General features: G+C 35.9%; 1 protein-coding gene across 1 annotated transcript; it reads right to left on the bottom strand.

Moving 5' to 3' along the window:
- Nucleotides 1-922: 922 nt before the first annotated feature.
- Nucleotides 923-1,327, bottom strand: LOC143636185 (uncharacterized). Its single transcript, XM_077103844.1, has one exon. The coding sequence runs from the start codon at nucleotides 1,325-1,327 to the stop codon at nucleotides 923-925; it is 405 nt and encodes a 134-aa protein (XP_076959959.1).
- Between the last annotated feature and the right edge of the window lie 10,048 nt (nucleotides 1,328-11,375).

Raw genomic sequence — 11,375 nt, 5'->3', positions numbered from 1 at the left:
AAACTCTACAGAATCAAACATTTTGAAATTTTTTTTTATACATTAACATTATTTTAGAGTAATTTTATCATATTTCATATAACCAAATTTGATTATATATATTAATCACAAGTTTACATATGTGTAAAATTTATGTACCAACAAATATACATAGGTGTAAAACAAAACATAGATATGTATTATACTATTTTTCAAAATTGTAATCCTAAATATAGATATAAAACATTGATAAAACTACACTCAAATAACACTAACATACAAATCTTTTTATAAAAAACGTTAGTTTTCAAGGGTTCCTTCAAGTTCTTAAATAATTTAACAGTTCTGTAATGATACTCATTCTCTATATATATATATATATATATATATATGATGAGGATAAAATATCCAGATAAATAACTCAGTGGCTTCTTTAAAGGTTCAAATCGATTTTAATTTTCAGAAACATATTTCAATTTTAAAGTTTCAGGAAAATCAATTCATGTGCAAGTCTTATAAACGAACTTTATGTTTTAATTTGATATAACCAACATAATGTTCCGATACCACATGTTGATTATATCATTAGAACATGAGCAATATTATGAACTACTAACATGTAAACTCAATCATGAACTTTAGATAAATAAATTATTAACCATACTTACTTGTAGGGATAGTCATCTTTAAAGATGATGAAGCCATTATACTAATCTTTTCTTACATCCCTTTAGATGTATTTATCTTGATGGAGAGTGTGTGTATGAGATTATCTATTGGTGTTATTTGCATATCTTTTTATACACATATACAAGACATCAAAGGGCAAGAGTTATGAGTCTTTTCATATTATGCAATTACACCCATCATATAATTGCAATACTTAATAGAAACATTTATTGTCACTATGGTTAAATTACGAGAGTGATCTAGAAGGCCATACTTAATGTAAGTTATTTTCCAACAATTTTGATATAGGATCAACATAATCTTTTATAAGCAGATCGTCAGGTATATCAATCATTGCAACACCATCATTAGGACCGCCAACATTACCTTCACTTATATCTATAAGCCATTTCGCAAATAATATGGTTTCTTCAACATCTTTTGATGGCCTACACATAGTTAACCTTAGGTTTTTTGTTAATCTCAAGACATTGCATTCACTCCAAATGTAAGAACATAAAGAGGCGTTTACTATGCCTTGTCCAGTGTCCTTTTGAACTACAGGTAGGATTTGTCGAAAGTCTCCTCCAAATACAACTTTTCCTCCAAATAGCAAATTAGAAGATAAAGCATCTTTTAAAGACATGTCAAGAGCTTGAAAGCCATGTTTGTGAGCCATTGGAGCTTCGTCCCAAATTATTAATTTGGTTTTTTTCTAATAATTGTGCCTCTTCTGTGCCTGGATCCATGTAGCAAATAGAATCCTCATTTAGATTTATCAGAATATGAAACCTGGAATGTGTTGTGCGGCCTCCGGTTAACAATAACAAAGCAATTCCACTTGAAGCAACAGTTAGGACGATTTTGCCTTTTGATCATATGGCAGTTGATAAGGTCTTCCATAACTACGTTTTTACCTGTTCCACCATAACCATATACGAAGAGCACACCCCCTTTATTCTGCTGAACATCCATCATTATACGATAAAACATTTTTTTTGCTCATGAGTAATTGAATTAAATAGAGTTTGGAACTCTACTTTTAGCAAGTTTTGATCGTATGACAACTCTTCGTGAATCAAACTATTAGATGCAATAGATATATACTCGACATCAGGGAAAATCATTGATATTTTCTTAAGCTTGAGTTGTTGCGCAACAAGATTTTTGAATCTCCAAATAAAGTGAGGTTTATGATTTGATCTTTAATTAGCGATAACTCTGTGAAAATTGACACAAAATTAATTTGGTAATATTAATCATTATATATATAAATATAAAGATTGCAAAACTAACTTTCAAAATATTAATACCTGGTGACTTTAAAAGACGTCGTTTGTTGTAAAGAATGTCATCGATTAGGATTTCCATACTACAATATATCTATAATGTGTTTTGTGAGACATGTTATTCTAACTAGATATCAATATAAATGTTGAATTACAATTTGTTTTATGTAGTACTACATTGGATATTCAACATCAATCGTCACTTTGAAATCTACTCATAGCTAATCGTTTTATTTTAAACCATCCATGCAAATATGGCATCAACAAGTTGTTTGAGAACAAGTCATGTATGAAAGAAAAAATTATATTTTAGATATGAATCACAACTCTATTTTAGGACATCTTCTATTCAAAGAATAAGGAAGAATTATATTCAATGTCTTCTCATATTGCCCTCACTTTCAATTACTCTATCCTGATTCCTGAGATGCAAAAGATATATCTATTAAAAAGTTTCTATTTCCAATACGTTAGTTAACATAATTACTTGTATATTATATAGTTTCTATTTTTAATAAATTAATTAACATACTTAATTGTATATAATGATGAATCATTACAAACATTTTTCAAGAATGATAGAAGATTTTATTCATATGTGGCTATTGTTTCTAAACCCAAATTACTTACTTCTAAATACTCATATAAATCACTTATATGAGTGTGTGTATATACAAGATTTTACCAACAAGATATGTTTGATATATGATAATGAAATAAAGGAGAAAATGGAATGAACATGATAATAAAATGAAAAAAAAAGTGAAATGGATCATTACCGGAAAAATGGAATAAACATGATAATTAAATGAACAAATGAATGAAATGAATTATTACCATTTCATTATTGTGTTTGGATACATGCAAGAATAATATGATCATCATTTTATTATTAATAATATAATATTACTATTGTAATAATGATAGTAATAATAAATTATATTATTAGTAATAAGAATATTCATAATAGCTGGTCTTTAGAAAACATTGCGGAATCGTTAAGCCAAATAAATATAATCGTAAAACGTTGAATCATACATGCGCATTATGAAGTGCTAACTCGTCAAATATAAAATAAAAATAAAAATAAAAATGAAAATATAATAATATCATAATAATAATTATAATTATAATTATAATATACAAAACAATAATTATAATAATAGTAATAATAATAATAATAAATATGATATAATAATAATAATAAATGTGATGTGGTGGCATCACTCATCACACACTCACCCAATAAAATGGTGCCACATTACCAACCCCAAATCCATCACATGTGATGGTTTTTTACTAGGGGTGGTGGTGTGGTGGTGTGTGATGGAATTTTTTTTTTGTTTTTTTTTGCAAGATTAAATGTTACAAAGATAAATAAATAAATAAAAACCGACAAAAAAATGGTTGATATAGGCCTCGTCACGTTTCCGCCAACTTAGCCGACTTTTATATCATTTTCATAGCATTCAAAAGTTCAAGGTTTAATTCGTAAATTATTCTAAATTCTGTTAAAAAGAAATGTGAAAGTTAAGGGGTTAAATGTGTAAATTGTATTTAAAATATAATAATAATAATACTAACAAAACGCAGCACAACTCCTTCTTCCCTGTTATTTTCCGGTGACCCATCACTTCCGGCGATCCATCACTTCCCGCGACGGCTCCCCCTCAACGGTCATAACCACCCCCTCCCAACGGATATATTTATTGGTTTCCACCCCATCTCACGCGTGATGTCTATCACGCAAATCTCCTCCATTTCGCTTGACAAGGTAGCGGCGGCGGTGTGGAAAACCCACCACGCGTGATGGGAGCTCCATCACGCGGTGCCCCGTCCCCCCTAATAATTGTGGAGTTTTTCATTCCATTCCTTGAAGGAATGAAAAAGAAACACCACTTCCTAAAAGAATGAAAATTCTATGAAATGATCAATTTCATTTCACATTCTGTTACTTCATACCAAACAACCTAAGAATAAAATGTGACATCTTATCATCATACCATGTCGTTTAGAAACTTACTCATGTGATCATTAGTTGCTTAACAACAAAATAATTGGTTTAATATCCTAGTTTTTTTTCATGTTATCATCGAGTTTAAATGGTTAATAATATTCATTGAGTAGACTTAATATAACTATTTGTGTATAAGGGTTGATTAATTAATTAAAAAACTAGTAACATCTTCAAGAATAATAGTCATATGACCCATAAATGGGTAAGTTGAAAATCCAAGACTATAATTCAAAACAAAACAAATAAATGATATGGAAATTTTGATTTTGAAGCTAGACCTTAAGGTTTGTATAAAAGCTTTTATGAAAGGAGCCTAGTGATAATAACGTATGCAGGTAAACTTGGGTTTATGAATTGTGTGGAGTGTGACAAAGTAACGTTGGTGCATTTTATGACCGTCGCTATGCAATTCTGATTAGCGGAAACGAAGTACGAAGTTAGAACAACTTCACCATAGGCGAAGTTATAACAACTTCGCCTACTGGCCCAAGCCCAAGCCCGCGAAGTTGTTTCGATATATATATATATGTGTCTTGTTTAGGTTTGAGTATCCAGAAAATTAGAGTATTGTGTGTCCAGTTCAAGTAGCTAGAGAGAAACCGAAAGGGAGAGTCGTGTGGGACGGCCCGAGGTAGAGCTCACCTCGGGTCGGCCGTCATTTGTTTTCGTGGTAGGTATGTAATGTGTTTCGGTTATTATATAAATGATCTGCAGATGTGTTTATCCCATTCGTGTGTTTGTTCGTGTATGTGTTTGTGTGTAATTGTGTTCTTCGTCTTCTACACCAATAAACGAGTCTAGGAGGATTCCGCACTCTTAGACATCGTGCGGATCTTGTATCGATCGGCGATGCCCCGGGGGGACCTACAAGTGGTATCAGAGCCTTAGGCTCTTATGCTATGGTTCGAGATCTGCGTTTTGGTGTTTCTGGCACGTTTCTGATGCGTTTTTGGCCGAACAGCCGCCGCAGGCGAAGTTATGGGGTTCAGGCGAAGCTGTCGCTTAAATTTTAGGGTTTAGGCGAAGTTGTGGACAGGCGAAGTTAAGGAGGGGCGAAGTTGACTTTTAGGCGAAGTTAAAAAAAAAAAAACAAAAAAAAAAACAAAAAAAATTGTTTGGAGTTTTCGTCTGTATGGCCAGGTGTACACGATTATTGTGAGACCTAAGACGTTGTTCCGTCAACGAGTGAAACTTGTTATCTCTTGGTCTTACGTGTGAACAAATACGTGTCAACTCTGGATATGGAGTTGAGGTTGTGAATGGGATATTGATTGAAACTGGATATTGACACATATTTGGGTGTTTGTGGGCAATGAATTAGTTGTTGTTCGAGGTTGACCAACTGAAGAAAGTCAAATTGAACTGAAGGTTTTTGTCATTACTGGATTGCGGTCAGAGCATATTATTTATGTTATTTTCAAGGCGTTCGAGAATTGGATCCTGAAACGTGATGCTTATTTATTAAAGTGAAAATTCTGGAACAAGTTGGATTTAATCGGGAATTAAAGTGTTTATGTTCTTGATCGTTATCCCTGGTGATTGAAGATGCTTCGGATTAATTAATGGCTATGTGTGTTAGATTCTGTCAAGGTGGTTTTGTGATGAAATTGATCACTTGATGTTGAGTAGTTAAAGATTAAACCTTATCGTATGCCGACGTGTTGGTGAAGTTAGAAGAACTTCACGTGTTGTGAAGTCAGAAGGACTCACGTGATTGGTTGAGATGATCAATTAGGCACGGGGATGCATGCATTTCAAAGACCTCAATCTATATAGTCGGAGAAGCTTACACTGAAGGGGAGATCTGATATGGAAGACGCTGGGTGGTTGGTAGATTTGTGAAGCTACAAGACAGTTTCAGACACGGCTGGTTGAAGAACAAACAGAAGATCATCAGTTAAGAGGGAGTCTGTTGGTGCATGTTTTGTAACAGATGATCTTTTATTTTTGTTAGAATTGAGAGCAACGGTCAATGGGGAGTCTGTTGGTGCATTTTGTGATCGTCGCTATGCAATTCTGATAAGCGGAAACGAAGTACGAAGTTAGAACAACTTCACCATAGGCGAAGTTATAACAACTTTGCCATAGGCGAAGTTGTAACAACTTCTGCCATAGGCGAAGTTAGAACAACTTCGCCATAGGCGAAGTTATAACAACTTCGCCTACTGGCCCAAGCCCAAGCCCGCGAAGTTGTTTCGATATATATATATGTGTCTTGTTTAGGTTTGAGTATCCAGAAAATTAGAGTATTGTGTGTCCAGTTCAAGTAGCTAGAGAGAAACCGAGAGGGAGAGTCGTGTGGGACGGCCCGAGGTAGAGCTCACATCGGGTCGGCCATCATTTGTTTTCGTGTTTGGTATGTAATGTGTTTCGGTTATTATATAAATGATCTGCAGATGTGTTTATCCCATTCGTGTGTTTGTTCGTGTATGTGTTTGTGTGTAATTGTGTTCTTCGTCTTCTACACCAATAAACGAGTCTAGGAGGAATCCGCACTCCTAGACATCGTGCGGATCTTGTATCGATCGGCGACGCCCCGGGGGGACCTACAAGTAAGAAGTACTTTTGTGAGTCATACACAAATCATGTATATTTGAAATTTGAATGGATAGATCAAAATTCGAAAGTATTCACCTCGAAATTCACTTTGACACGTAATCACGAGGAAAGTAAATTGGTTTGTCGTGTAATTAATTTCATTTAGGAGATTACATATAGGATACTTAAATAAAAGTCTAAACTAATGTGTCTAGTGTGAATATTCTTATAGGTGAGGGGCACTCATGAATAGTAGTCATGCACCGAACAATCATACACATTTATTTCATTTATACCCTTAAATACCTACAAATAGAGATGAGCAAAATCGATACCATTACCGAAACCGGTACCGATTTGGTACCGTCGGTATCGAATCGGTACCAAAGTTTTAAGTTTCGGGATCCATACAGTACCGGTATCGGTATTTCCCGATTTTTTATCTTCGGTACTGGTATCGTACCAGTACTGAACCGAATATTTCGGTATCGTACCGGTACCGAACCAAATATTTCGGTACCAGTACCAAGAATTTACGATTTTCGGGATCGGTATTTTCGGTACCGGTACGGTACCGTGCTCATCCCTACCCACAAACCATTAAATAACTAGAAACACATACCCTAAAACCTTTTGTGTTTAAATTTAAAAATAAAAAAACAATTAAATGTAATTAAAATTTCATTGAAATATTAATGGGTGTTTAATTTTTCAAAAACCTCAAATGGGTTGGCCATGTGGTAAACCTTTGCCACAAATTGTAATTTAGCAAACTACCCACATAGTTAGAGGTGAGCTTGCCATATGATAAACAATCCATAAACCTTACCCACACTAATACCCATTCCCTTCTTATGATCATTTTAAGATTGTCATATTTGAAGTAATATAATAAACATACGACGTGATAGTTTGGATACCTTGGCAGGGGTACTACACCCCGCGGTGAACACTGACGCCAAGGCCTAATTATCATCATCAGGTACTTCTTATGGGTACTACTCCCCGTAAACAAAAGCAAGAAATAATCATTGAACGGCTCCAACACCCCTACCCCCCACCCCCCTTCTCTTTCCAATAAATTCCAATTTAATAAATAGTCTCTATTTTCCTATTTAAAATCTCATACCTTCCAATTTAAAATACAAAATACACACTTTCTACTCCATTTTTACTCACTTTCTATCTACCCAATGGATCCGAATAATTCTAGAGGTAGACGAGCCGGTATAGGTGCCGACAGAGATACCAGTAAAGGAAACTGTTGAGGCGCCGGTAGAGGTGTCGGTTCTAGTTCGTTAGGAGTCGGTTCTAGTTAACAATCACGAAGCTACCAACCTATATATTTTTAGCTAATCATCAACGTTCATGAGACCTCCTACTCTAATTTCACCAAGGCAATACTACTACTCTATGGATGATTAAATGGTGTTCGATCCGTTTTCAATGAGAAACCCGAATTATAGATCCCATCAAGACATCGAAAACCGACCATTCCCATTGTATGTCGATAACGAGGATGATAAAGAAGTCTCGGAAATGCAAGTATACTATCAACCTCAATTTCACAAATATAACTTAGGTGATGATGAGGAGGATGATGAAATGGAAGTTCAAGAAACACAAGAGGAACAACTCGATCAACAACAAAAATTCCAAGATCGGATGGAGAGTGTACCATGGACATCCAATAAAGAGATGACGTTGGCGAAAGCATGGGTTCATATTTCCAAAGACAAACAGGTCGGAAACCAACAAAAAAACCGATAGTTTGGGAGTAGAATTCTTGAACATTTCAACCAACTTGTAGGCGAAAGTGACTGGACCGTTCATCAACTCAGGCCCGACCCAAGGGGAGGGCAGAGAGGGATCAGGCTTCGGGCCCACTCCCCTTTCAGGGCCCATAGAATTTTCAAAAAAATTATACATATATGTGTTTTAGGTACACAACCCAATCCATTAACAAAACAAAGTAGGTTGCCAGGCCCAAGGGTTTTAATGTACCAGGAGTAGAGCTAGTTTGCCAGTTCCTGTTCGACCATCGGACTTCCAAACAGAGAACGCCTTGAGACATTCTTTTTGTCCGGTGGGCGGCGACCAACGACCAACGAGTGTTTAGCAGTAGGGATTTTAACGACCGACTACTACTGCTACAAGTTATTAACTTATATTTCACTTTGTATCTTTTATTAACCATCTACCAGGTTATTAACCAACGAATATCATCATCATCATCATCATCGTACTCAGTATATCCCACCAATAGCAATGCTATGGTAGGGTCTGAGGAGGGTAAGATGTAGATAGCCTTACCTCTATCCCATAGGGATATAGAGACTTTTAGTTGTTAACTTTTAGTTATTAATTTCTAATTTCTTATTTATTAAACTTTTATTCATTAATTAATGAGTAATCAGTTGATACATAATAGAACTAATTAATTAGTTATGATAATATTTGTTTTTATTAGATATTATGCCTCCTAAGTTTATACACTTGTCTGGTAGTCTAAAACGTAAAAACAAAGAAAATAGAAGACATGCTAAGAAATACACAAATAGAGAAGCATACGAAGACACGTACATTTCTCCAAAAGCAACCTCAAAATTCTAATGTTAAAGAAAAAGATGTACATGTTGATGATCATCATTATGATGATGCACATGTTGATGAAGACGATCATGGTGTGGTTGACTGTTCCAGTAATAATGGCAATGGCAGAACGGAGTTTTTTAAAGTTGAAGTTGTTTAAGACCAATTTACGATCATCAATTGTAACATCCTAAATTTTAATTATAAATAAAGAAAGTTATGTTTAGTGATTTCACGTTGTTAATTATTTAATGTCGAGTAAGGAGGGAGTTGGGCTTAGATTGCGTAAGATGTGTTAAATGAGAATGGGCCTCGGGTCCGTGGGCTTAGAGGGATATAAATATCCCATCCCAAACCCAATCTTTCATTTCCACCTTCTTTCTTCACACACTCAAAACACACATACTAACCGATCAAGATTCGAAGCCGAGACCCGAGATTTCGTGATAGATCTGAGTTGGTAAGGTAAGAACAAATCCAACAAAGTTAATATTACTGAAAATGGTTAGGATTGGATGGGTTAACCGGACCCGAAACCCAAACTGCCCAAATCGGACCCCTAAAACGTCGATTTTAGGCCGATTTGATGGTTGGGATTTGTAGGCGCCGATCATACGATTCCGTGGGTACCAAAATCGAGTTATTTGGCTAAGAAACGAAGGAGTTATGGGCAAACAGATCTGCAGCGCGATAACTTCGCCTGCAAGATTAAGTTCGCCTGATGAACTTCGCCTTCAAGCGTAACTTCGCCTTCAAGCGTAACTTCGCCTACGGCCAAGTTCGCCTAAGGTATAACTTCGCCTGAAGCCAAGTTCGCCTAAGGTATAACTTCGCCTGAAGCCAAGTTCGCATAAGGTTTAACTTCGCCTGAAGCCAAGTTCGCCTAAGGTTTAACTTCGCCTGAAGCCAAGTTCGCCTAAGGTTTAACTTCGCCTGAAGCCAAGTTCGCCTAAGGTTTAACTTCGCCTGAAGCCAAGTTCGCCTAAGGTTTAACTTCGCCTGAAGCCAAGTTCGCCTAAGGTTTAACTTCGCCTGAAGTGAAGTTCGTTTATAAAATAAATTAAAAAAAACCTAATGGAAAATGTGTTAAGGCAGTTATCGAAAATAAAATTTTTCCAAGCTGACCTGGCAGCTTAACCCCAGCCAGGGGCTCTGCCCCTTGGACCCCGCTAGGGGCTGCCGCCCCTAGAACCCCGCTGCCAGGGGCGCTGCCCCCGGACCCCCGTTCGTTGTGGGTCGTATATAGATGGAAATACAAAACGAGTAGTAGTAGTTAATTGATATGTGTAAATATTATACAGTTAGCCGGCCCCAGTTAAAGAAAGGAATTACGATCAACGGCGAGCGTAACAGGATCCAGGTGAGTTTCTAGCCCCATTCCTTGTTATGTTTTCGGGGCTGTGTGCATACTTGATGTGTTGTTAATACATTTATCCTAAGTGATAAGTGTATGCCATATGTGATATATGTGATATGTATGAATGATTGCTTGATGGTTCGTGAACGATCTTCGGATATTGCACGTACTGTCAGGTTGTAACGTTATAAATATGGCTAGTATGATATGTATGTTTATGTGTATGAACGTAATAAAGTTAATAAAAGAAGGAAATGACGGTTGTATGGTTGTATGGTTACGAAAAGGGTACCAAGCCCTAATAATACTCGAGGTATGTTGCATGGTTGTATGGTAACGAAGAGGGAACTGAACCCTACTAATATTCGAAAGCAAGGGACCAGACCCTTCATAATATCTGTGATGTTAGGGACCAGACCCTTATAATATCTGTGATGTTAGGGACCAGACCCTTACAATATCTGTGAGGATAGGGACCAGACCCTTCATAATATCTGTGATGTTAGGGACCAGACCCTTATAATATCTGTGATGTTAGGGACCAGACCCTTATAATATCTGTGAGGTTATAGGGCGAAAGGCTCTTTAAAACGTATGATTATGAATGTAAAGAAAGTATGTAAGTAAGAAAGAAAGTATGTAAGTAAGAATGAAGGTATGAGTACTTATGTGTGTATAAAAGAAAGTTATGAGGTTAAGTACGTATGTATGTAATAAGGTATTGTATGGTATTGTATGATTAACTAGAACTCACTCAGCGTAGCTGACTTTTAGTATGCACGCAGGTGAGTAGGATGAGACAGCTGGCTTGAGCGGAGGATACATGGCAGAAGACTAAAGCCTGGCATCTGAAGATCTGATATGTTTTATAAGTTATGTTTTAATTTTGGAAAGACAAAAGGAATGTTTTACGACATGATTATGAATTGATATG

Source organism: Bidens hawaiensis, unplaced genomic scaffold (genome assembly GCF_021521415.1).
Source record: "Bidens hawaiensis isolate Kalapana, Puna unplaced genomic scaffold, B.hawaiensis_p1.1 tig00000566_1, whole genome shotgun sequence".
NCBI lineage: Eukaryota > Viridiplantae > Streptophyta > Magnoliopsida > Asterales > Asteraceae > Bidens > Bidens hawaiensis.
The sequence above is the reverse complement of the archived record's forward strand: the minus strand, read 5'-3'. Positions and strand labels throughout refer to the sequence as shown.

Bases quoted from the DNA above. Each gene is read 5' to 3' on its own strand.
- LOC143636185 (XM_077103844.1), bottom strand. From the start codon at position 1,327: ATGGCTCACAAACATGGCTTTCAAGCTCTTGACATGTCTTTAAAAGAT.